At 37.7% G+C, this 27770-nt stretch overlaps 1 protein-coding gene across 1 annotated transcript; it reads left to right on the top strand.

The window, feature by feature from the left end:
• The first annotated feature begins 6896 nt into the window (after positions 1–6896).
• On the top strand, positions 6897–22901 carry NDUFA5 (NADH:ubiquinone oxidoreductase subunit A5). Its single transcript, XM_028105010.2, has 5 exons — positions 6897–7058; positions 7375–7419; positions 13016–13132; positions 18534–18599; positions 21721–22901. The coding sequence occupies exons 1-5, from the start codon at positions 7038–7040 to the stop codon at positions 21820–21822; spliced, it is 351 nt and encodes a 116-aa protein (XP_027960811.1). The 5' UTR covers positions 6897–7037; the 3' UTR covers positions 21823–22901.
• The last annotated feature ends 4869 nt before the right edge of the window (positions 22902–27770 follow it).

Here is a 27770-nt window from a genome sequence, read left to right as displayed (position 1 = left end):
ATACTGTGTGATTTCATTTATAGAACATTCTCGAGATGGACAACAGACTGGTGGTTGCCCGGGGTAAAAGGGGGTGAATGAGAGGGAAGTGGAGTATCTATAAAAAGGCAACATGAGAGGGGCGCCTAGGTGGCTCAGTTGGTCAAGCATCTGACTCGGTCTCAGCTTAGGTCTTAATCTCAGGGTCATGAGTTCAAGCCCCATGTAAAAAAAAAAAAAAAAAAAAGCAACATGAGAGATCCTTACAGTAAAGGAAGTGTTCTGTGCCTTGACTATCCTGACCAAAATTAAAAGCAACTTAATTCTAAATAACAGTCAAAACTGTTGAGGCTTTCTATGTGCAAGTACGATAAATTGCTCCCAATCTCATCTGACCTCCGCTAAGCACAGCACATACTCATCTGCTGTGCCCTTGGAGGCTTTCAGATATTCTTGTTTTAATAGGAAAATTTTATTTTTTTATTTTTATTTTTTTTAAGATTTTTAATTTATTTATTTGACAGAGAGAGACACAGTGAGAGGGAACACAACAGGGGGAGTGGGAGAGGGAAAAGCAGGCTTTCTCGCCGATGCAGGGCTCGATCCCAGGATGCTGGGATCACAACCTGAGCCAAAGGCAGACGCTTAACGACTGAGCCACCCAGGTGCCCCTAATAGGAAAATTTTAAAGTGTTTATTTATGACCTAAAAATAGAAGTCAAAACAAATACCATTACAACTTATATTGACCTGAATGCCCCAGAATGCAGTCTTGAACAGCTAGGGGTTCTTGAGCCACCTGTCAGGAAATGATGACCTAATCCAACCATTCTGAGCTTCACAGATGAACCAGTGAAGCTGAAGGAACTGCCTAAGCCATAAAGCTGGTAAATTGCAGAGCTATATTCCTGCTTAGAATCCTTTTCAGTTCACAATGATTTGGAAGAAAAGACCATAGGGGAGACGTATACATATGAGAAAAAAGAATATATAAGTACTAATGGGAATGGGAAATGGGCAGGGCTGAAAAAGTAATGATACATAAGCCCACTTGCCTCTTCCAAATAAAGGATAAGGAAGGAGATATTGCTTAGTATCTCCCTTGCAGTGTGTCCCTTGCAGAACTAATACCCACTCAGACCATCATCTGTCAAGGTAGGTGGGCTCAAGCCCAGGGCTAGAGGTGAGCGGGTGTACCTGCTGGAGTAAGTGAGGACATAGGAAGTCAGTTTCTTACTATATTCAGCTTTCCTTGCTCATGCCTAGAATATCCCAGAAATAAAGGCCAGTCAAGAAGGCATCACATGAAGAAAAAAAAAAAAGGCATCACATGACTGCCAACTAGTGCAGTGTACCGGCAGCTTTCTTGGAAGGGACAGTCTGAGACTTGTGAGCATGGTGCGATGGTCTGATGAAAAGCACTACCACCCATGACAATGGCAGTAGTTATAAGCTTTCCGTATTGTTGACAAGGATTTAATCATATCTCATCATAACGCAGTTTTATTTAGACAAAGACATAATAACGGCAATCATTATTTGCTTCTAATTTCTACTTGTCTAAGTTAGCCCTAGTAAGACATTTACATCACACTCCTCTTCTGCATCCTCTTTCTTGTAATTAAGCTGAGAAATCAATTATGTTTAATGTGCTTGCCTCTCCGTTTCTTCAAGATTCTCCCCATCATGTCCTCTCCAACCATCACAGGTTTTAGGGTATTAGGTGAATTTGCTTAGCTTCCCTTTTCCACCTAGTTTACTGGCCCTGAGTTACTGTGGGGGTGCTGGTTCTATTGTTCAGCTGGAGTTTTAGTAACAGTATCCACCTTTCTTCAGCCTGTTTCTTTTCCCTGCTACCCTCCTTCCCCCAGGCGCTGACAGCGACATTTTGACTATCCCCTTTCCTTTTTCCTTTCACTGCCCCTTAAGTCAGCCTCATACATTCTCCAACTATTAACAGTGCATCCGATAGTGTTCTAATGTCGTATAAGGACATATAATCAAGTCCTCCTTATCTTGCTATTTACTGTTTTTAGAAATGACTTTTTAAGTGGCAGATTGGCTCTTTTTGGGTCCTAGACATTCCCGGACTAGATTTTTTTTCTTGCTGTCCATATGTATCTGAGATATTTTAGAACAAACTCCTTTATGTTGTACTGATTATTATATTTTTTACCGAGTGAAATTGCCAGAAAATCTTTTAAAAAGGGGGGGGTTCATTCCCTCAATGGTGTAAGATTGCCATTTACATCTGTCTCTTTATCACCACCTCCTGAAGAACTGACTGCATGGCTTATGAAGTCATAACTGGCTCTCTATGGAAAACAAAGAGGCAGTTTGGGATATCTTGCGTCTATATTACAGGATTACTTTGTAATGGAGAGAGGCAAGTTGCCTGAATGTATAAGAAGATCCCTGAGACTATTTTTACTACATTTTATATTACATATTATAAATTGCATAATGTTATATATTGCAAATAATGGGGCTCTTGGGAATTAAAGCTGGGTTGACAATGAAATTCTTATTTATTTATTTGAGGGAGATGGGGGAGGGGGAGAGATAGAAAGAGCAGGGGCAGGGGCAGAGGGAGAAGTAGACTCCCCATTGAGCAGGGAGTCTGACAGGGCTCAATCCCAGGACCCTGAGCCGAAGGCAGATGCTTAACCAACTGAGCCACGCACATGCCCCTAGAAATCTTTATTGCTCGATCCTTCCATAGGTTCTGTTATTCAATAGAGATACCTGTGTTTAACCTCAATGTTAACTTATCCCAAATCTGGGTGGCAGTGTCGGATATCCCCATTTTCACACATCAGGTAACTCAAATACATGGAAGCTGACAGGCACGAGGATAAAACTTGGTAAAAGGCTTTCATCTAAGTTCTACCCCAATTTAGAGTGAGGTTCTAAAAACCACCATATGGAAAACATATCGAAAATTATCTGGTTATGGACACTTTTTACAAATATCCATAGCATAGATAGAAAAACCTGGAAAAAATCCAAAATGGTTTGAATATGCCTGATATGAATGGAGGCACAAGAGATGGGTAATATCCAGACAATTCAAATTTTAGTATTTCGGTCTGTTCTAAGAACTAACTTGAAAAAAATGATTTTCTTTCTTGCTAAGTCTGGGAGAGGAAAGAATACTCCCTGAGGGGACATTATTTTTACCCCTGCTCCCTGACCATGAAAACTGAGAGTAAACTGGCCAAGGTAGTACTTATCTCCTCTAGATTATTAGGAATGAGCCCCTCGTGCCCTGAAAATTGAGATGCTTTTTTTTTTTCCAGCCATTTGTTTTCATGCCTCCTTCAAGTAACTGGTTGGGGAGCATAGCTCCAGAACCCTAGATTCTAGAGAAACACTTTAACTACCTAACTTTGGTAAGATCCAGCCCTTCACAGAAGAGCCTCTGTCATTAAGAAGCAGGTAGGAGGTCATAACTCTTCCAGTTACTTAATTTTGGGGAAACAAGACCTCCTTATTGGATAGGCTAGGGGTCCTCCACAGCATATTGTGTAAAACTTGAGATCCAGATTTCAGTTCTAAGTCACCTGGACTGCTCTAATTTTGTTTACAGAACTTCCTAACATCTGTCTCCTTCCTTAGGAGGATTCTAACACTTACCCTCTGGGAACTCTCTCCCAACTGAGACTATCATGCATTTGATGTCCTTGCTACTCACAATAAGATATTCCCAAATCCCTTTCTGATATCACAGGTGACAAGGTTGATTTCTTTGTAGCCAATTCTACTGTCACCAGCCATAGGGCACCACTATCAAGCCCCCTCCATACATAGCCTTGCACCTCTGCAAAGGGATTGCCTCGGAAAACCTAGACATCTTCCCACCACATAGAAATGGTTAGCTATGCAGTACCTTAGCCAGGATCAGCTAGGTCTGTCTAGCCGTGGTGTCTTTAGCAAATACGGTACGGCAATAGCCTGAACTCCCAAAGCTACAACAAATGAAAACACATGCCTCTTTTATAATCACATGATTCTATATTCTAGAACACATCCACAATGACAAAAATTCCTAGAATCTGGAGGGACAAGGAATAAAAAGTTTGTGACCTCATAAACTTCCATTCATCTAAGTTCCAGTGATTATTTCAGTGTTATCTGGTTTGAAAAATAATGACATTTCCTCTCAATCCTAATATCGTTTCCTGAATCTAATCTATTGTGTCCAAATATAAATGTCACTGTTGCAGGAGCAAATTGATGCATCAGATGGTTTGTTCCAGTTCAGTAATTTGTATTTTTGTATGTGTGTACATCCATACACATGTCTGCTTGTATCTTTAAAATGCCGTTAATACGTGCATGTGTGTTATTATATATTTCCTCTGTCCTGAAATGTCATTGTGAATGATTTAAATACTAGACGTTAGAAATTATGATGGAAGTTATGGTGAAGCCTAATTCTTGAGTAATCTGAGCTGGAAAGATTATGACCCCCATAATGGGAATATGAAGCTGAAAAAATATGACCCCCATGGCTCATATTTCTAGGGACAGCTATCCTAATAGAAGAGAGGAATATATGATCAAATCAATCTATTACTCAGTGTTAGTTTATAGGACTGCTGTAACAAAATACCATACACTCAGGGATTTAAACATCATTAAAAGTATTAGCTCATCTGTCTGGAGGCTAGAAGTCTGAGATCAAGTCTGGAGGCTAGAAGTCTGGTTTCTTATAAGGGCTAAGAGAATTTGTTCCCTGCCTGTCCCCTAACTTCTAGTGATTTTCTAGCACTCTTTGTTGTTCCTTGACTCATAGAAGCATCATCCCTATCTCTGCCTTCATCTTTGCATTATGTTTGCCATTCTTCCTGTGTACATTTCTGTGTCCAAATTTTTCCTTTTAATAAGGACATCAGTCGTATTAGACAAGGGCCTACTCTAATTACCTCATCTTAACTAATTACATTTGCAATTATCTTATTTTTATATAAGGTCACATTTTTGAGATAGTGGGGGTTATGACCTCAACATATGAATTTGGGGGGACATAGTTCAAGCTATTACACTCAGTTGTAGGTTTTGCATATCTTCAACTATTGTGAAATTATTCCCTAAAGTGATTATACCAGTTTACTCCCACCAGCAGTGTATGAGTTTTCCTGTTGCTCCACATCCTTGCTATCAGTTGGTATTGTCAGTCTTTAATTTTTGTTCATAAGATGGCAGTAAAATTATAGTTAATTTGGATTTTATTGATCATTAGGGAGGTTGGGTCTTTTTCATGTTTATTGACTGTTCCTGTTTCTGTTTTTGTCAATTGCCTATTCATTTCCTTTGCCTATTTTTCTATTGTATTCATTAGAAATATATTTATTGAGTGCTTATTATGTATGAGGTACTATTTTAGGCATTTCAGATATGGTAGGAAAACATTTCCACTGCATATGGTTTATATATTCTAGAAAGGGTGATGCACAGTAACAATATAAGTAAGAGAATTAGATAGCATATTAGAAGGGGATAAAGACTATGAAGAAAACGAAACAGAGAAGAACACAAGGAGTGCATGGTAATTTGTGATTTTAAATCTCATGGCCTGGGCAGGCCATAATTAGAAGGTACTATTTGAGCAAGGACTTGAAGGAGGTGAAAGATGGAGCCATGTGCCCATCTGGTGGAAGGGTTTTCCAAGAAAAGGGTTAGAAGAACAGCTACCTAAGCAGGGAGAGGGGAATAGGAGGTCAAGTCTGAGAAATGAGAGGCTGTGGGGCTATGTGGTGCAGGACCTTATAGGTAGATGAAAGGACTTTGATTTTTACACCTTGAGTGAAAAACCATGCGAGAATTTTGAGCACAGTACATTCTAAAAGGATTATTATAGTTACTTGTTTGAGAATAATAACCATGAAATAAAAAATTAATAACAATCACGTGTGTGGTACTGGGTTCCATGCACTCAGCCAGGCGCCTTACATATGTTAACTCATTTCATATAGTCCAGAGTGGGAGGCAAGAATGGAAGAGGGGAGACCTGTTCTGGTTATTAGTTATCTTCTTACTGATTTATAGAAGTTCCCTGTGTATTCCAGGTGCCACTTATCTTTTGATGATTTTATGTGGTTGGAAATATCTTCTTCCATTCTACGGGTTGTTTTACTATTTGTTACACCTCTTGCTACTCAGAATATATATATATTTCTTCGTACACGTGTTCACTCAATTTTTTTGTGCTTTTCTCCCATTGACTTTTTAGCAAATGCCTACTTCAACTCCAGTTATCTACCATTTTTGGTTAGTTATTTCCTCTTCCCTGCTACCACTGCACTTGGCACAAACCTCTTTTAGAACACTTACCAAATATTAATGCACGTTTTCATCCTTGTTTAGTAAACTCCAGGACGTGGGATCCTGTCTTACAAATTATGTCCCGGTAACTAACACATAATGCGTACTCGATCAATGTTTGCAGAGATAACTGGGGAGACAGACGTGCTATGGTCCGTTATCACTTCACCTGGGGAAATGAGAAAGTGGATGATGTACTTCCGAAAGTGAAGTGGGAAAGTGTTGAGACAGGAAATGGCCTCACACTGCAAACTACTTTGGTGCATTAGACTGAGAATACCGATATGCTTGCGCTATTAACCTTTGCTGCCATGAGACCACTTAGATGATAGCTCCAGAGAACTACTCTCATTTTACTACACACTACACTATGGAAGGGAGGTTGAGGAATTCGCCAAAGGTTAAGCCGAGGGCAGGTTCTGTCGGAGCTTTTTGGAAATTTGGAGTGTTTCTCTCAAACTTTGGGCAAGCCGTCAACGGTAGTAAGAGCAAGAACCGAGACGTAAAGCAGCTTCCTCCACCGTCTGCTTTAGACGCTTGCGTACTCGTTGCGCATGCGTCAATTTTCCCCTTAGAAATGGGCGGGGCGCAGCCTTTGCCTGGGTGGGAATCCTGAGCCCGGCGGAACGAAGCTGTTTCCAAGGTGACGGTGTGGCGGCCTCGGTGGTGGATTGAGCGGGTCTGAGCGAGGTTCCCAGAGGACTGCGCGTCCCCGCCCTGTCGGCGCCGTCATGGCGGGTTTGCTGAAGAAGGTAAGGTGAATGGAGGTCACTGTTGGGTTTTAGACCGTGGGGGTAGTCATCCCGAAAGCCCCTCATCCCGCGGGTGGTGGCCGCAGCTGGCGCGGGCTTGCCGGTGTTTTGGGGGACCTATTCTGCTGTGCCCTCAGGGGTGACAGATTTGGTAGCTCCGCTCGGAGAGGCAGAAAAAACGCTCCCAACTAGTGGCTCTGAGAGACCGATAGCTGCTTTTAGGCCAGTTTTAGCCCGGGGACTGGTGGTTTTGCCTTTCCTTAGTGTGGTGGGCGCGCGGAAAAAACAGCGTGAATCGTGTCTTGTTTTTGAACAGACCACCGGCCTTGTGGGATTGGCTGTATGTGAAAGTCCACACGAGGTACGTGCTGCTTCATTTCCTGACTTCCCAAGGACGCCTAGAACCCTGTGACCTTGGGGGAAAGGCTAAGGGGATGCGGATATTTCAAGCGTGAAATTACAGCTCAGCCTGAGAGCGGCCTTGAGACAAGAACAGTCTGCTCTGACCGGTGCCCTGTGTTTGCGTGCGTGCGTGCGCCATGACCGCGTTCTTAAGCCGCTCTTGTTCAGTTTTTCCGTAGCCTTCTCGTGGCTTCACTTGTACTTTAACGAATGCCCTCCCATACCTATATCTCCATTTTCCACCTTTAACCCCGCCTCACATTTTCTGCCTAGCTGCCTTAGATTCCAATACACTTTGGCTTACCGCCTATATCGCTCTAGCAATTAACCCCCTATGTCATCAGTTTTCCCTTTTAGTGGGAATGCTTCCATCTAACAAAAACTTCAAAAACCTCCTCCCTCGATCCCTTTCTTCCCTTCAATAATCACACCATTTCTCTCCTCCCCTTTATAGATAACTCGAGTTATCTGTATTTAACTGTCTCCAATTTCTCTTACTGCCCTTTGAACTCACTCCACTCAGACTTGGCTAGAACTGCTTTTTTTTTTTTTAAGATTTTATTTATTTGACAGAGAGAGACACAGCGAGAGAGGGAACACAAGGGGAGTGGGAGAGGGAGAAGCAGGCTCCTCGCTGAGCAGGGAGCCCGATGCGGGGCTCGATCCCAGGACTCTGGGATCATGACCTGAGCCGAAGACAGGCGCTTAAGGACTGAGCCACCCAGGCGCCCCTAGAACTGCTCTTCCAAGGTCACCATGATTTCCATTCTGCTAAATCCATTGGTCAGCTCATGTTTCTCATCTAATTGACCCAGTAATAGCACTTGCCACATTTGGCACTGTCTCCACCAAGCACTTTGTGCTTGGAGACATCTCAGTCTCCTGGGGATTTTTTTGTTTGTTTTTTATCCCCCTTACTCTTTTTGCCTTCTCCTTTTCTGGTTATTTCTCATATTCCAGTTTACAAATTTTGGAGTGCTAAGACTTAGTTCTTGGAACTTTTCTCTATATTTTTCTCCTTGTCTGGACCCAATCTAGTGGTTTTATTATTGTTAATATTTTTTGTTAAAGATTTTATTTATTTGACAGAGAGAGACACAGCGAGAGAGGGAACACAAGCAGGGGGAGTGGGAGAGGGAGAAGCAGGCTTCCCGCGGAGCAGGGAGCCCAATGTGGGGCTCGATCCCAGGACCCTGGGATCATGACCTGAGCCAAAGGCAGACGCTTAATGACTGAGCCACCCAGGTGCTCCAGTCTAGTGGTTTTAAATACCATCTGTACACTGATAACTGTTAGATTTCTGTGCCAAGCCCTGACTTCTCTTTATGAGAGTCTTCTGTATTTAATTGCTTAGTGATATCTCCACTTGAATGTCAGACAGGCAACCCAGACTTAATGTCCGAATTGAGTTCCTGTTCTTCTGCCTAAAACCTGCTCTTTTTTCAGGCTTGCTCACCTCAATGAATGGCAGTTCCATTCTTGTGTTCACTCAGGTCAAAAACTTTGAGTTCATGTTTAATTTCTCTCTTTTGCTCACACCCCACATTTAGTACTTCATTAAATCCTCTAGGTTTCTACTTTTAGCATATATCCAGATTTTGAGTACTTCTCACCATCTCCTCTGCTACTACCATGTTCTCAGCAACCATCATTAAGCTGTAGATAATTGCATTTGCTTCCTAACTGCCTCTCCTTCCTTGTCACTTCTTCAGTTTGTCTGTCTTCAACCAAGCTAGAGTCAGCCTGACAAATGTGAGTCTGGTCATGTCACTCTGCAAAACTCTCCACTGGCTTTTGATTTCACTTTGAATAGAAGAGTCCTAACAAAGGCCCTCCAGGTAACTATTCAGCACACTGTATGCTACTAATTTATTTTAATCATTTACTCTATTAGAAGATAGGTTTTCATGAAGGCAGGGATTTTTTATTATTTTGTTCACTGCTAGAACAATAACCAGCACATGGTATGTGCTCAGCAAATACAAGGTTTGTTGAATGAATGTTGTGTACTTCTTATGAGTTCACAATGACTCATTATTATCTAGGACGGAACTCATGGTTTTCCCTTTCTAAATCTATTTCTTTTACTGTGGACTCTATTTTTCCTGATGGTATCAGAGTCTTTCTACTCCCTAGACTGGCAGCTGAACATCACGGTTGATACTTCTCTTTCCCCTGTATCTTCATGTTAATTCCAGTGACAAGTTCTCTTGATCCTTTTCTGTAACAGCTCTCCAGTCTGACGTCTTTCCTTTTCTGCCCGTTACCACATTTTCCCCTGCTATTGTTTAGAGAATTGCAGCAACTTTGTTACGGGCCTTTCTGCCTTTTTCACTTCCATCTAGTCCTTTAAGTCACTACTACCTGGTTAATTTTCCTGAAACACAAATCTAATCATGCAATTTCCCTACATCTTTTAATTGCCCACAGAATAATCTCAAATGCTCTAACTTGGCACACAAAACCACTTACAGTCTGACTCTTTCTCTAACCTTATCTCCTAAACATTTCTTGTGTATTCTATATTCTAGCCACATGCTGTCCAATAAAAGTATAATGTGGGTTATAAATGTAAACCATGTTTGTAATTTTAAATTTTCTAGGACTCACTTTTTTAATACAGAAAAGGTAAAAACTAATAATATATTTTATGTAATATATTTAAAATATATTAATGTTTTATTTATTTTAATAAAATATTACCATTTCACAATATAATCAATATAAAAATTAATATATTATACTCTTTTATACTAGATTTTCAAAATCCACTGTGTATTTACATTTATAGCACTCTTAGTTCAGACTAGCCACATTTCAAGTGCTCAATAGTCATATTTGGTCAGTGGCTATTGAACAGCACAGTTTAAGGAAAATAGGACTATATACTGATGGCTTTATGTTCCTTTTATTTTTGCCATTCAATCCTATGTGTGTATTCCATGTATAAAATTGTCTTTTCCTACGTCTTAAGCATCCAAGTTCTACCATTCCTCCAGGTCTATCTCAGTTCTTTTTCTTGAAACTTTCTCTGATACCTGCTGAAGTGACTCCCTCCAATAGAATAATACTAACATTTATTGAAAGTTAATGTGTGTCAGATACTGTTCTAAGTTCTACAACAACCTGTGAAGCAGATATTATTAACATCTTCATTTTAGAACCCAAGTCTCTTAACCTGACCTTTCTATTGCCATATCCTTTGCTAAAATTAAGAAGAAATGAGTCAGGGCACCTGGGTGGCTCAGTCGTTAAGCGTCTGCCTTCCGCTCAGGTCATGATCCCAGGGTCCTGGGATCGAGCCCCGCATCGGGCTCCCTGCTCTGAGGGAAGCCTGCTTCTCCCTCTCCCACTCCCCCTGCCTGTGTTCCCTCTCTCCGCTGTCTCTCTCTCTGTCAAGTAAATAAATAAAAATCTTTAAAAAAAAATAAAAAAAGAAGAAACGAGGCTAGGGGCGCCTGGGTGGCTCAGTCGTTAAGTGTCTGCCTTCGGCTCAGGTCATGATTCCAGGGTCCTGGGATTGAGCCCCACGTCGGGCTCCCTGATCCGCGGGAAGCCAGCTTCTCGCTCTCCCACTCCCCCTGCTTATGTTCCCTCTCTTGCTATCTCTCTCTCTCTGTCAAATAAATAAATAAAATCTTAAAAAAAAAAAGAAATGAGGGCTAAAAAACCCACATATAATTCAGATTATATGTTATCCAATAATTTCTACATTAGTATAGTTAAAATACCCTCTTATGGAACATCGTATTCAAATATATAAATAATGTCTAAATATGCAGATTACTTTTTAGGAAAAGCAATTCTTAGAGGCCCTGAAGATTAATTTGCTTATTCGTATGTATATTGTGAATATATATGAATGAAACTAGGTATTAACACCTATGGATTTTGTACAATTAAACTAAAACAAGTTTCAAATTAAATACAAATAAATAATAAGTTCTTTATCATGTATGTATATTTATGACTATACTTACTACTTATGAACACTTGTGAGTTAGGATCTGCTATAACAGCTTCTTACCATGTGACTTTACTACTGACTGCTGTATGTGAACTTGAAGTTCAGTGTGCTTTAATACAGGCTATACGGTGACTCTGTTCTCGTGTTCCTTTTCTCTTAAGCCTCTGGTGAAACCTTCATTCACATGATACCAACTCAGTCATCATAAGCTGAAGTATTATGACTATATTTAGTTAAGTTTGATCATCCTTTATAATCATTGTTTGTATGTTTTACTTCTACAGAAATTCAAATAAGAAAAATTAAAAAAAAATCTGAATTTGTAGTGCTTAGGATATCAATTTGAGAAATAATGATTTAATAAATGAGTTGATTTTTTTTATTTTTATTTTTTAAAGATTTTATTTATATGACAGAGAGAGACACAGTGAGAGAGGGAACACAAGCAGGGGGAGTGGGAGAGGGAGAAGGCGGCTTCCCGCTGAGCAGGGAGCCCCATATGGAGCTCGATCCCTGGGATCATGACCTGAGCCAAAGGCAGACGCTTAATGACTGAGCCACCCAGGCGCCCCAAAATGAGTTGATTTTTATTTTATTTATTTTTATGATTACGTTATGTTAATCACCATACATTACATCATTAGTTTTTGATGTAGTGTTCCATGATTCATTGTTTGTGCATAACACCCAGTGCTCCACGCAGAACGTGCCCTCTGTAATACCCATCACCAGGCTAACCCATCCCCCCACCCCCCTCCCCTCTAGAACCCTCAGTTTGTTTTTCAGAGTCCATCGTCTCTCATGGTTCGTCTCCCCCTCCGACTTACTCCCCTTCATTTTTCCCCTCCTGCTATCTTTTTCTTTTTTTTTCTTAACATATATTGCATTATTTGTTTCAGAGGTACAGATCTGTGATTCAACAGTCTTGCACAATTCACAGCGCTCACCATCATTAGCAATAAGTTAGAATGCAGTTTTAGTTCTACTTCTTATCATACCTTTGGCTTATACACAACTTTTGTTCATGCAACATAAAAAGTATCCATATTTATACACTTGACCCTTGAATAGCATGGGTTTGAACTGCATGAGTCCACTTATATGCAGATTTTTTTCAATGAATACAGTACAGTGCTGTAAGTATATTTTCCTTACGATTTTCTTAATAACATTTTCTTTTCCCTAGCTTACTTTATTGTAAGAATATATGTGATACATACAACATATGAAATATGTGTTAACCAACTGTTTATGTTATTGGTCAGGCTTCCAGTCAACAGTAAGCTATTAGTAGTTAAGTTTTGGGGGAGTCATAGGTTATACGTGGATTTTCAACCATGCCGGGGATTGGCTCCCTAACCCCAGCGTTGTCCAAGGGTCAACTGTACTCACATTTTTCCTCATTTATAAAGGTGATGGATAGGGCATAGACATGAAGAAATAGCAATAAGAAAGAGTTAAATGCATTTTAAAAAACAGATGTGAGTCTTTTTTTTTTCTTTTTGTAATTTGTGAGACTTTTTAAAAGTGTTCTGTTGAATCTTTGATGATATTTTAAATTGGAAATGTATATGATTTGTCTTTTCAGAGGCTAAGAATATTGTACACAAAGATTCTTGATGTTCTTGAGCAAATTCCTAAAAACGCAGCATATAGAAAGTATACAGAACAGATTACAAATGAGAAGCTGAGTATGGTTAAAGCGGTAAGTAGCTGTCTTGATTTGGATTTATGGTTTCAATGCAATATTAACAAAAAAGTTCAGTTGCTTATTTTTTACATATTTTACATGTTTTCCTTTCTTTTATTCTTCTGTGCTTTCCTTCCATCCTTTTTCCCTTCATTCAGCAAACTCCTGTTTACTAAGTGCTTTCCATGTGCAAGCCACTGTTAAATACCAGAGTGAAAGAATAACATCAAGTCTCTTAAGTTCACATTGTTCTTTTACCTCTCTTCCCTATCAAGTCCTTTGTTGGTTATTGACTTTCTATAGATACATCAATCCTTACCTCTTTTCTTTAGTTTCAGAGTAGAGAAGAATGAAAGCAAAACAAAAAATGTCTGTTGTGTTTAAAAAAAAATTCCCAGAAATAACTATTTTAGAAAGTGCTTTGTTACAAAGAGGACCGAGTCAGTGTCTTAATTACCAAAAATTGTATCAAACATTGTTACGGACTGACTGTATTTCCCCCCTCCCTCCCCAGATTCATATGTTGAAGCTCTAATCCCCCCAGTATGGATGGAACATCTATAGAAGTAATTAAGGTTAATGAGGTCATAAGATTGGCACCCTGATTCAGTAGGATTAGTGTTCTTAGGAGAAGAGACAGCCATGTGAGGAGGACACAATGAGAAGGTAACTATATGCAAGCCAGAAAGAAAACTCTCATCAGAAACTGACCCTGTTGGACCTTGATTTTGGACTAACAGTCTCCAGAGCAGTGAGAAAATAAATTTCTGTTGTTGAAGCCACACAATCTACGGTATTTTGTTGGCAACCCTAGCAGACTAATACAAGCATTTTACAGGTTTTAAATCAAAGGCTCTAGCCAGACACACCATAGACTGCTGCTAGTTCTTTTATACCAAACTATATTGCCCTCTTGTGCAATTAAATTTTTAAATTATTAAATTTTCACACCAGCAGTTATTTCACAGACTTTTGTAATTATCCAAAAATGTTCATAAACTCTAAAAGTAATTACATGTATGTAATAAGTGGCTCTAATATATTTTTCTTATTATTATGTTACCAAAACCTAGCCCAAAGAGAATAATTATTTTTCCCTGGGTATGCAGCAAAACAATGCAATTTGATTTAGAACTTTTATTTTTAGCTTGGCAATTCTGAAAGTGACTTACAGATTAAAGTCTCTAAGGGGAAGTTCAACATTTCCTTTGATTTCATGTTTTCCTTAAGGTAAGTGGGCTTATGAATTTTTTCCCATCACAGAGTAAGAAATTTCCCTTTCTCTTTGATGAGGTGAAGCTCTTCAACTCTGAGTGTTTCTCTGCTTTCCTTCTCCATAACCTTATTCCACTTTGTTTTTTTCTATTTCTCTTTTTAGCCTCTGATCTTATCTTTCAGATAGCCTCAAAATGTATTTAACTTATTCCTGTCTTGAAAACTGTTATCTTTATATCTTCCTTTATTTTTGCCCTATTTTTCTTTTCTGTCTTAGCCAGTGTCAACCAAAGAATAGTTTACTGTCATTACTTTCACTTATTAGTTTTAAAATAGTTTTCTCTGACTTCGGCTCTTCTGATTGCGTTGTAACTTACTGGTCTGTGTGTAGTTCCATCATACTTCATTATATGCCCCACACTGCCAATAGAGTGATTTTTTTTTTTCAATATATAAATCTGATCCAGGTTCTTCCTGCCTAAAAACCTTCCTGTGGTTTATTGGTTAGTGTTTCTCAGAGGCCGAGTTTAAGAATGTTTGCTGAGTTAATTGTATGAAACTCACCTAACTACTTTTATCTGCAAGTCTTTGATGTACAGCCAGGGTTGGGAACCACTGGCTTCCAGGATAAAGTCCTTAGCATGGTATGGAAGGCACCCCAAGATCTGATTCTGGATTATCTTCTCAGTCTTATGTTGTCATTTCCATTTCGTACCCTATACTTCAGCAATACCAAACAGCTGATAGTTATGTGAATTACATGCAGTTTTATTTTTGTGTTTCTTTTGTGTTTTCTCTTCCCCCTTCCTGGAATGCCCTTACCTTGTCTTTCTGGCAGTTCTTACTCGGGCCTCAAGATCCGTTACTTCTTCCTCCGTGAAACCTTTTCTTACCTCCCCAAGGAGAGATTGACAGTTTCCTTGCTTTTCTTCCATTGTACCTGTCACACTGTATTTTATTTATGTCCTCTCTACTAGTCCATAAGCTACTTATGATTGATGTTTCCATTCATCTTTGTATCCCAAGAATCTAGCATGGTACCTGGTGCTTATATAAGGTCCCGTAGAAATGTTTGTTTATCTAGAAGCCTACATACAAATAGTTTTTTTTAACAATCCCAAGCACTGCATAATAGTTGTATCACTGATTCCTATTTTTGGTAAAATTATTACAGATTTTTAACCCTCAGTCGAGTCTTACACAAAGTCTTCAGTAAATATTGTTATTATTTTAAAGTATCTACTTACTAAGCCAAAAATGGAAATAAAAATAAATACTTTTTCATGTTATACTAGGGAGATAGAATATTGGTGAAAAGTATTGGTTTGTGGCCTGTCCAAAATTTTCATCTCAGCTCTAATCCTTATTTGCTGAGTCACTATTGGCATATTACCCATTTCTCTGTCTCAGTTTCCTCATCTAAAATTTGGGTATAATAATACCTACCTGAATACTTATTGTTAGGACTGAATGAGGTAATATATGTAGAGTGCTTAACATAGTGGCAAGCACATGTGATCAGAACATGGTAGCTTATTAAGCTTAATTACATTGTGCCACTGATAAATAGAGGTCATATTATTAACTTACCTTCACTAAGACAAATTTTGAGTTGTTTTCCTAGCACAAGGTTCTCTTGAGTTGAAAATAATGAACCTTCCTTGCTTGCTTTTCTTCACTCTCCTGGGTCTCTTAACAATGACCACCTTCCCAGTTTTGCTTTTGAAGTTTGGCTTTAAAGCTCAGTTAATTCTGAGTTAAACAGTCTTTCTCAAACATGTTCCTCTGCTTTCCTCCCTCTTCTTTTCCAACTATTTTCATCTATTCAAGAAACAACTGAATGCCTGTTATATGCCATGTATGGTTGTAGGCATGGAAGCCAGTGCCTATATGATAATGAACAAAACGGGTAAAAATCCCTGCTTTCTTGGAGATTATACATTAATGGTGGGAGGCAAAGAAGTAAGTAAGTAAATAAAGAAGTACATTACATAGCATGTTAGAAAGCAGTTAAATGCAGTGAAGGAAAATGAAAAGAGAATGATGTGTATCCGGGTGATGAGGGATGTTATAACACGTTTTTACTTCCTCTGCCTGTTCTAAACTTGGTGGCTGAAAACAATAGAAATTTATTCTTTTACATTTCTGGAAGCCAAAATTCTAAAATTAGTACCAAGGGCCCAAATCAAGGTTTTGACAAGACTGCATTCCTTTTAGAGGTTCTAGGGTAGACCCTGTTCCTTGACTCTTCCAGCTCTGGTGGCTTTCAGCATTTTTTGGCTTATGACCACATCATTCTAATCTCTGCCTCTGTGGTCACATTACTTTCTCTTCTTTTTTATTTTATTTTATTTATTTATTTATTTATTTAATTTGAGATTTTATTTATTTGAGAGAGAGAATGAGAGAGAGAGAGAGCACATGAGGGGGGGAGGGTCAGAGGGAGAAGCAGACTCCCCGCTGAGCAGGGAGCCCGATGTGGGACTCGATCCCGGGACTCCAGGATCATGACCTGAGCCGAAGGCAGTCGCTTAACCAACTGAGCCACCCAGGCGCCCTCACATTACTTTCTCTTCTATGCATAATTTCCCCCTGCCTCTGTCTTATAAGGACATCTGTAATTGCTAGGGCCCACTTGGAGAATTTAGGATAATCTCTCTGTCTCAGAATTCTTAATTACATCTGCAGAGTATTTGCCACACAAGGTAACGTTCATAGGTTTTATGGATTAGGTCATGTACATTTTGTGGGGCATTATTTAGCCTACCACAGTATAAATTATTATCAGACTGGGCCTCACCCAGAAAGTAATATATGAGCAAAAACTTGAATGGAAGTGAAGGAACAAGCCATGCAGATATCCGTGGTCAGCCAGCAGATGCCCAGAAGCAGAAACATGCCAGTTCCTGTAGAAAATAGCTTTGTTTTTTTTCTCCCTCTTTTCATTCCATTTGTGGGCCAAAAAACCATCCTATTCACACCTTACTTATGTAAGTGTAAGTGTATAGAACATGGTTTCTGGATCTCACAAAGCTCAGTTTACTAGCAATAAATACATGTCATTGTATTTTCTAGGTACCCTATTAGCATTTCTTTTTTTTTATTAAAGATTTTTATTTATTAATTTGACAGAGAGAGACACAGCAAGAGAGGGAACACAAGCAGGGGGAGTGGGAGAGGGTGAAGCAGGCTTCCCGCGGAGCAGGGAGCCCAATGCGGGGCTTGATCCCAGGACCCTGAGAGCATGACCTGAGCTGAAGGCAGATGCTTAACGACTGAGCCACCCAGGCGCCCTTGCATTTCTTTTTTAAAAAACCTCTTATTGAAGAATAATGTACCAAAATGTGCAGAAATCATAAATGTAGAGTTTGATGAATTTTCACAAAGTAATCACACCCATGTTAACACCAAATCAAAAAGAGGACATTTCCAGAATGCCCAAACCCTCTCTTTCTTCCCTCCAAGTTACTACCCTCCTAAAGATAACTACTCTTCTGACCTCTGTCACGACAGATACATTTCACCTGGTTTTTAACTTTCTATAAATGGAATCATCAGTCTGTGCTCTTTTGTGTGTAGTTTCTTTATTTTAATATTATGTTTGAGAGAATCATCTATGTTTTTACTTACAGTTGTTACTCGTATTTTCTCATTGCTATGTAGTATTCTATATATATATATCCAAATACTATAATTTATTCATTAATTCTATATATGATTATTTGAATTATTTCTAGTTTAGGGTTATAATTTGTGCTGCTGTGAACATTGTTGGACATGCCATTTGGTTAATGTATTATACATTTCTGTTTGGTGTATACCTAGGAGTGGAATTCTGGGTCATAGGATAGCATTTATTTCAAATACTAATGTTCTGAGACGAAATATAGGAAGTACTAAGAAAATAAAGTGGTATTTTAAAATCTGTGTTTTAGAAAGACCGAGTTGGACATCATATTTCTTACTCTTGATATGCAAGTTAATATTAAGACAGAAAAGCAATAAAATAGTAGAGAGATTAAACGGGTTTCCACCAGATACTTGGCAAACATTAGTAAGGGTTTAATGAAAGAAAAATTAATTGTGTTTGCTACAGTAAGTGCTATTTTATATTTGGGTCTTTTTAATTAGGATATTAAAACATTCAGATATTGTGCTCCTTTCTTTAAATCTTTTTTTCTTTTTTCCGCTTAAATTACAGGAACCAGATGTTAAGAAATTAGAAGACCAACTTCAGGGTGGCCAACTAGAAGAGGTGATTCTTCAGGTAAAGAAAAAGTTGAATATTTAGATGTTTGGCTTTTTAAATGGTCAGAGGCACAATACTTAGAGACACAAAACTGACATTCCAGAAAAAAGGAAAAACTAAATTTCTTTATATCAACTCTGAAATATAAGAATAATCACATATAGGAAATATTTCTATCATGTATATGTCAATTAAATATTTATCAGTAATTATAACTTGAATTTATGAGGCTTCTTTTGGAAATTTGGAGTTGGATACACCTTGAATTTAATCAGCATGGTCTTGTTAGCCTTTAGTTCAAACTAGTAACACAATATTTCTGTTATTTGAATAATTGTATCTTTTTAGATACATACTTTTATGTTTTAAAGGCTTAGTATATTTTGAATATGGAGAAATACAGATTTTTTTGAATCATAAAATCATAAAGTTAATTGACTTTGATTAACACATCTATGCCTTTTTCTTTTTAAGTTGTGCATTTTTTCCCCAATTACTAGTAAGGTTAAACTTAAAATATGTTCTTGTATTTTGTGTTTTATAAATTATATCATTCATGGTTTTACGCTATCATTTGTTTTTAGTGTTTTTCTTCTATATTTCTTTGAGTGTTTTTTAAAATAAAAGAGATTTTAACCTTAAATTTTGCTATATTTGCACATTTTTTCCGTCTCTTCTTTGCCTTTTGACTTCAACTCAATATTTTCTCTCATGTAGAGATTTTTAAAATTTTTATTTGGTCAACTCACCCTCCCCCTTTGCCCCACCACTTCAGACCCCCTCTCCCTGCCCCAATATTATAGGTTTAGATGTCTACCCTTAGAAGCCATCTGATACTCGTTTCATTTAATTTGTACATTTTTTGTATTTTAAAAAAATACAACCATTTCTTCTTGGGTTTTATTAAAGGACAAAAGGAAATATTGGGTAGTATGGGTGATTAGGGAGGTATATCACCAATAGACATGACACACAAATTCAGAAGATGTTAGATGGCTTTGTTAAGAGAGGAATAGGGCATTCGGAGAGCTTTTTATGAATGTAGACTATTTCGGTCATTCCAAGGCCTATTTTCCTGGCCTTCTACTCATGGGCCAACTGTTTGTTACCATATGGGAGCTTGCTACTAACTTAGTATTGTCCTTTTCCTGTTCTTTCTTTTCTGTCAGAGCTCACTTTGATCATGACTTTAGTTTAACTTATACATTAATTTATCATGCAATTGCAGTCTCAGGGTACAATAGGTGTTTTTTTTTTGTTTTTTTGTTTTTTTTTTAAAGATTTTTTTAATTTATTCATGAAAGACAGAGAGAGAGGCAGAGGGAGAAGCAGGCTCCCAAGGAGCAGGGAGCCCGACACGGGACTCGATCCCAGGACCCTGGGATCACGACCTGAGCCGAAGGCAGACGCTTAACCATCTGAGCCACCCAGGCCCCCCTACAATAGGTGTTTTTATGTCAGCTGTGCCATTCTCCACATTTTCATGGGCAGTATTAAAGTTAAATTTTAATAATGTTTTACTTTACCTAATATATTTAAAATACTGAAACATAATCAATATTAAAATATTGACATATTTTATATTCTTTTTTTATACTAAGTCTTTAAAATCTTTTGTGTATTTTATACTTGCAGCACATCTGAATTTGAACTAGCTGCATTTCAAATGCCTACTCAGTAGTCACATGTAGGTAGTAGCTACCATTTTGGATAGCCCATTTCTAGAGGGGTAGTATGAGAGAAATAAGGAAAAGGTAGTGTGTTAGAAGCCAAGGAAGAGGGGGCACCTGGTGGCTCAGTCAGTTGAGCATCTGCCTTTGGCTCAGGTCATGATCCCAGGGTCCTGGGGTTGAGCCCTGCGTTGGGCTCCCTGCTCGGTGGGAGGCCTGCTTCTCCCTTGCCCTCTCCCCCTGCTTGTGTTCCCTCTCTCGCTGTGTCTCTCTCTGTCAAAAATAAATAAATAAAATCTTAAAAAAAAAAAAAAAAGCCAAGGAAGAGAGTAGGAGTAGGCAACAGGGGTCTCATGCAGCTGGGTCAGCTACCTGAATTGGGGTTGACCTCGGTGATGTTCAGGCCCCCACACTACACGATGCCTTGGGGGCTTAAAGAAAGCATGAATGGTCAAGAGACCCAGGCCAAAGGGCCATCAGGGAAACAGCCATCTTTAGGGATATTTTTAGTTAGTATTTATGCTATTTTCTCATTTCAGCATTAGTAAATCCCTCTACCCTCAGATTTCTATTAATCTACTTTTTAAGTCATTGTTTGTATACATTTTAGACTTGCTGCTAAACATAGATTGGCTGTTTTGCCCCACTGGCATAAATGAGGCATTGCACTTATTTGGCACTTAACTCTGTATTTGAATTCCTTCTCTGACATCCTGACAAGTGTTTGACAGTGTTCTTCTAAGTTGGCTAGAGTTGTCATAGGTCTTTTTCTTGTATAAAAATGTGAAATAAAAAGATACATAAAATATTTGTTAAATATGTTATAAATTTGCTTGAAGGGAAACAAGCAAATGTAAAATAATTGACTAAGGAAATTAATTCAATCAATAAATAATTTTTGTGCACCTATGATATTCTACACTCCATAGATCACTGTTTTACAAACTGGGTCTTAAGTGATTATGGGTCAAGAAATCAGATGGGTTGTGACTAGCAGGGAAAAAAATAATAGAAAATAATGTATCATAGCTAGTAAAGGTAATGATATTTTTAGTTTTGTTTTACTTTTATATGTATATTATGGATCCTTTAGTAGAATTTGTTTGTTGTGTTTTACTGTGGCCCATGATAAAACATAGACGAAGAGACATCTCATTCTCAAAGAATTTGTAGTCTAATGGTGAAACAGACAATTAAGATTAAAAATTCACCAAGTAAACTTTTGAACACTCTCATAGCAAATTTTAATCAAATAGAAAAAATCAAAAGCCATCCTTTCTTACTCATGATTATGTAGCTATGAGAATTAAGATAATTTCATTAATAATGTTCAACATTTGATGGTGGAACGGTTTATTAGGTATTAATATGTTGACAACAGTTCTAATAATTATATTTCAGTCATTAGCTATGATAAATACCTGTTGAACAGTGTAATCAAATGATCTTTTAAAAATTTTTATTAACAGGCTGAAAATGAACTAAGTCTGGCCAGAAAAATGTTACAGTGGAAACCATGGGAGCCTTTAGTGGAAGAGCCTCCTGCCAACCAGTGGAAGTGGCCAATATAATCATCATTGAATGACTAGTGTGTTCATGGGAAGTGGATGTAATTAAATGTTCTGTTACATTAAAAATGTTTCTATATTATTGACATAATCAAGAAAACTAATACAGAGCATATTTAGGACACTTCTTAAAATTGATACTACGGTATAGGGACTTGTGAATCCATGTTTGATATGTAAAGCATTCATTTAAGCTATCTTAAAGATTTTGTTGGAGTTTTTTTTGTTGTTTGTTTTTTACAGAGAGGTTGTGGAAAGATTTGAAAGTTAATTGGAAAAATTCCTATAGATTTTCAATGCAGAAGCCATAACCAAAATGTTAAGTATTTATAGTGGCATCTTCAACACATCATTTAATGATTTTTATCTTGAAAAAAAAACAGGAAAGATACTTTATTATTATTATTGTTTAGACAAATTTAAAAGTGAAGTAGAGTAAAAACCATCAAGTTATAGCTGTACAGTTGAGGAAATTGATTTGGTATTTGGAAGAAAAATTTCTTTCTTGAAAGAAAAAATTTCTTATAGTGGTAGTTGGAAAAACTTTTCCATTTGTCTCATTTAAAGAAGTTAGCTTTCTGTTCTTAGCCTTTAGTTTTCTTGATCACCCAAAGTACATCAGATTGAGATAGAATTTATGTAAAAGGAAAGACATCAAGAGTTCCTAAAGTTTTTCATAGGCTTATATTCAGAACATCTTACTCATACATGGGTTGTAACTTCCTAGTGGAATCACCAGGTAGTTTACACTAAGTTTCCAATATGAGTGCAGTTGGGTATCAAACCCAAAATAAGTGCTAATTCAAGGAAAGAAACAATTGGCATAAATTACTTTTCACGTGTCCTCACCCTTTCACCCTAGACCCTATCATTTCTAAATACTTAAATTTGGTATTTTTTAACTTTAAAGATAGTGCTTTTGTGTGTGTTTGTACAAATATGTTTTTGTGTCTTTTGCTATCCCTTGGAGCAAAGTAGAATCATTCAGAATTTTCAGAAAGAGAAAATTGTACTTTTTTTCTGATATATTTCTCCCCTTACAGAGCTGTAAATTGAATGGTAAATAAATATTAAATGAAGTGGATTGAGTTACTTTTCAGCAGTCAGAATGCAAGAGAAAGCTTCTGTGGGGGAAGTGGGAAAAGCCTTAGAGAGAGGCAGAAGTCCAGGGGTTCTCATCCCAGGGGTCTAGTGCTATCAAGAACTCAAGTGGAGGCAAGTTGTCAACCTGTCAGATTGATCTATTTCCTTCTTTGTAAAAAAAAGTAGAACTTATGATTTATAACTTCCTTTTCAGTTCTAAATATTTGCTTTAAATATAATACATTATATTTATAGATATAAAAAAATAGGTGCTCCTAAAACATATCTGTATAGATACTTTCAAGCAGATTTCCTAACCAACCATTTTTTTTTCAGGTCCTTTGAGCACATGAAAACAGAAAGATGGCTTGATGTGTCTATCAGACTTTTTAGCTTCACCTCCCACAATTCTTGGGTATCATATATTTAACTAACAGGGCTCCTGTTGTAGCTGTTAATAAAAAGGGGACCGTATTGATGTTTGCTTTAGAAATGCTAGTGGTAAGATAGTAGTAGTATAGTAATAATATAGTAATAATAGCTAATATTTGTTAATGTTTGCCAGGTACTATTCTAAGTACATGACTAAATTTCACTCTTATATCTGCACTACAACTCTTAAAAGTGTGATCCTGCAAATTACCTCCATTTCTCTAGGTAAGGAAACCAGGATTCTGTGTGAGTAGTGCTCTTCTGCAATTGTAGGCCATTGTAGGCAACATGGGCACCTTGGAAAAACAGGTGAAAAGGTGGTGTAATAATAACCAAGGTCACATAGCTAGTAAGACTTGGAGCTAAATTTTGAACCTGGACAGTCTTGCTCCAGAACTCATGTTCCTAACCATTATATTATTTTTTATGAATATTCTTGGGTTGCTGTCACTCCTGCCTATACCATATGGACTGTACCAAAAGAACCTATTTCCTGCTGTCTTGATTTGTTTTGTCAAAATGACTATGTCATTAAAAACTGTCAACTTTAAAAAAAAATGACTATAAAGAACAAATAGGAACAGGGGTAGTAAACTGGATTTCATTTTGTGTAAAAATCTTCATATGGAATATAGGAAAATAATGTAAATGGGGTATGTGTTTAAAAGGCATTGCTGTGTGGTCCATGTTTTTACATTTATTAACTGCCATTCCAGCTGCTCATATACCTTACACCTGATAGTTTTTACTCCTTCAGGTATTTTCTGGTTGCTTCCTATAACTTCCAGATCAGGCTTTCTTATCACTTTACGAATAATTCTTCAGATCTTCAGTGTTGCTGAGTGGCTTCTAGACTAATTTGAGTAATTTTCAGAATGGCCCATTTCAACTCCTCCTAGGCTCTCATGTTTCGTTCAGATTAATCATACACCAGACACTTCAAAAGAAAAAGAAGCTAATCAGTTTGAGCTTTGCAAACAAGAAAGTGGCAGCAAAGTCGATGCTCCCTTTCTTCTATCTGTGAACTGAGTGCAGAATATTCAAATTTATCCCATTCTTTCCTTTGGAATGGAAATGATTTGTATCTAGGATGATCATACGATTTTTCATTCGACCTGTAATGATTTTGAGAGAAAAAGGAAGTATTAATAATTTTATAAGGGTAACAGGTATAAACTATGACTATCATGGGCAAACAGGGTATGTGGCACCCACTGAAGTAACAGGGTTGCGGGCTGCCATCGGTTTCTACACCAGAAGTTAGAGAAGTAGTCTTACCTGAGTAGAAGGGGTATGTCAGTAGTGGCAGCCATTATGAGCCACCAGGCCTCAGGTTTTATCGTGTCCCTTCAGTCTCCATTCTACCATCTGCCCCTCCCCTCCCCAGCTTCCCCTCAGAATTGAGGGACGGAAGAAAAGGAGCTTATCTTTGTTGTTTCCTTTTCTAATCTTAAAGTGCAGTTAGAGAAGTGAAGCTAATTCACCTTTTTGCTGCTATTGTTATAATGCAAAGTAGATTTATTTTTAAAAAAATTTTTAAAGATTCTTTTTGACAGAGATCACAAGTAGGCAGAGGGAGAGGCAGAGGGAGAAACAGGCTCCCCACTGAGCAGAGAGCTTTATGCAGGGCTCAATCCCAGGCCCCAGGGAACATGACCTGAGCCAAAGGCAGACGCCCAACTGACTAAACCACCCAGGTGCCCCTGCAAAGCAGATTTATTTTTAAGCACAACAATGAGGATTAGGATACTAGATAAAAGTGAGAGCAGTCTTTCACAGCTGACTGGAACCTACTACAATGGAGAGGCTTGCTGTGTTGCCTTCAGACGTTAAGTCTTCACCTGATACTTCAGCAGGCTGTTCAAACAGATTCCCTTTGGGCCAGCTCTTATAATTCCTTCTGACTGCCAAGAAGGCATTCCAGATAGTCCATGTTCTGTTTATTCAGGAACTCTGCCATGAAGTCTAAGAGATCAGTTTCACTCTTCTCAGAAGACAAGATCTTCAGGTCTTGCAGGACCTTCACATGTGCTCCAACTGCAGAGCAGAGTTTGTATGCCACTTTCCTATTATCTACATCAGGCGTCAATCACTGGAAGGCAGATGCTATACCCTCATGTTTTCTGTCAAAGGGAGGAAATCAACAATGTTCTGTATAAGAAAATTTCCATATCTTGGCTAATATCAGCTTTTTCTTTTTCCTCCCAGGCTCCATGGTTATATAAACAAATGGAAGTTAAAGAAACCTAGGCAGGTGTGTTCTGGTGTCTAGGGTAAAGTAGCAAATCGAGGAACATGCTATGAGTATTTTCCATCTGGGGATAGAATTTCCTTTAAAACTCAGTACTTAATGGGATTGCAGCCTATGCTACAGTAATAGTAATACTAACATTTTGAGAAAAAAGTAAATGAGAAGATAGAAGTTTGGCTTACAGCGGGATGAAGAGGTTTATTTTTAATAGAGTTCACAAGAAATCAAAGTGGGAATGTGATAGGTGATTTAAATTATTGATGGGGACTGGAGAAATTTAAAGTATTTAGAGGGAGTAAGCCAAAATTCTAGTTAGTGAAGGAAAGTAGTGAGAAAAATAGTGAATTAGAATAGGCTACCCCAAAGTCCTAATGTCTTAACAGAAGTTTGTTTCTTATTCATATACATGTCTAATGAGGGTTGACATTTCTCAAGAGTCATAAGGGATCTAGGCTGAGGATGATGCCGTTTCAACACATGCTCCCATAACCATAGGGCAGGGGAAAGGGAACATACCAATCACACACAGAAACAAAAAGGAAACAAATTTTTGAATGTGCTTTAAAACTCATACATTTAGCTTGCCATGCATTGCTAATAATGAGTTTTCAAAGTGATCTTTAAGTTTATATTAGTAGGTAATTTTTTGTAGTGTTCTTAAATGGAATTTATGATGGATTAGCTTCTTTCTGTATATGACTAAAGGGAAAGCATTGCAGAGATTGTTTTTTGGGATTTCTCATGATCTTCAAATAGTGTTTTGTTTTTTTTCAGGTGAACATTTTAGGCACTTCTAAAAAATATTACTATTTTATGACAATATTTCATTTTACTCTTTTTTTCTATAACTGGGTAAAACCAAACTTTTTTGATAACTCATTTGGAAGCAAAATCTGACCTGACTTGACATAAAGCTATTTGTGGTCTTTATCTCACTTTAGTGTGAATATGAATATATTTTTGCCACAGAATTCTTAATGTATTTGATTCTGGACTACTTCCCCAGACCTACTGACAGTGTTGCAGAATATACAGTATATGTCCATATTACCTTTCAAAAATCTGAAAAACCTGAATTAATTCACATCTGTCTGTTAAGGTTTCAGAAAAGGGACTATAGATCTGTATTTATACAGTCTCTTGGGGCACCTGGGTGGCTCAGTCATTAAGCATCTGCCTTCGGCTCAGGTCATGATCCCAGGGTCTTGGGTTCGAGCCCCACATCGGGCTCCTTGCTCAGCAGGAAGCCTGCTTCTCCCTCTCTCACTCCCCCCTGCTTGTGTTCCCTCTCTTGCTGTGTCTCTCTCTGTCAAATAAATAAATAAAATCTTTAAAAAAAAATTAAAAAAAATATACAGTCTCTTAAGGTCATAGAGGTATGATCCAAATTTAGTCCAAAAGCGTAATTTTCAGGTTTTCTAAATCCTAATATTTTCTCTCATTCATTCATTCATATCAAATTACATTTTAGCTTGGAGTAACACTGGGAAATACTTTGGAGATGCTTGATTTCATAAAGCCACTAGGTGGCATCTTTATAGAAATAAAAGCACATTAAAAGAAATACTTATTCTATAAATAAATACTGATATAAATAAAGGTAGATGTTTCATGAAAAATAAAGGTAAGTCATTTGGGGCACTAAATCCTGAGAAAATGCATAAGTTTATTGTGAAAAGTAAAATATGAAATTTAAAAATTACCATTTTCAGAATTGAGAGTCTTTTCCTATTGGTTTTCAGTTTGCATTCACATTTATCTTGTATAACCAAACAACTATATATTTGTGTGTGTATATATGTGTGTGTGTGTTTGTGTGTGTGTGTGTGTGTGTGTGTGTGTTTGTGATTTTGATATGTAATAACCATTTCCACCTGAAGACACTACCTCAGAAACCCACCAATTAAGTTAGGCTCATTATTTTAAGATTGTGTTGTATAAGATCATCTCTACAGCCAACTATAAATAAAATATGAACATACAGTGGTTATCAAGTCACGTTTAACACTGGGAAGTACTTAAAGTTCTCTACCACCAGGTTTTCTTCCCTCTGTCTCTTGCCTCTGTGCTTAAACCCACTTTTTTCATAGCATCCCTAACACTGAGGACAACAAATGATACATTTTAAAGAGAAGACCCAGAAAGGTGAGTGTTTAAAACCAATGGAATTCTCATTACTAATAAA

This window comes from Eumetopias jubatus, unplaced genomic scaffold (genome assembly GCF_037043125.1).
Source record: "Eumetopias jubatus isolate StellerSeaLion01/CBP00866 unplaced genomic scaffold, mEumJub1_p1.0 scaffold_14, whole genome shotgun sequence".
Lineage (NCBI taxonomy): Eukaryota > Metazoa > Chordata > Mammalia > Carnivora > Otariidae > Eumetopias > Eumetopias jubatus.
This window is presented reverse-complemented; position numbering and strand designations above follow the sequence as displayed.

Bases quoted from the DNA above. Each gene is read 5' to 3' on its own strand.
- NDUFA5 (XM_028105010.2), top strand. From the start codon at position 7,038: ATGGCGGGTTTGCTGAAGAAG. The intron at 7,059-7,374 runs GTAAGGTGAATG...GTTTTTGAACAG, and splicing joins TGGCGGGTTTGCTGAAGAAG to ACCACCGGCCTTGTGGGATT. The intron at 7,420-13,015 runs GTACGTGCTGCT...TTGTCTTTTCAG, and splicing joins TATGTGAAAGTCCACACGAG to AGGCTAAGAATATTGTACAC.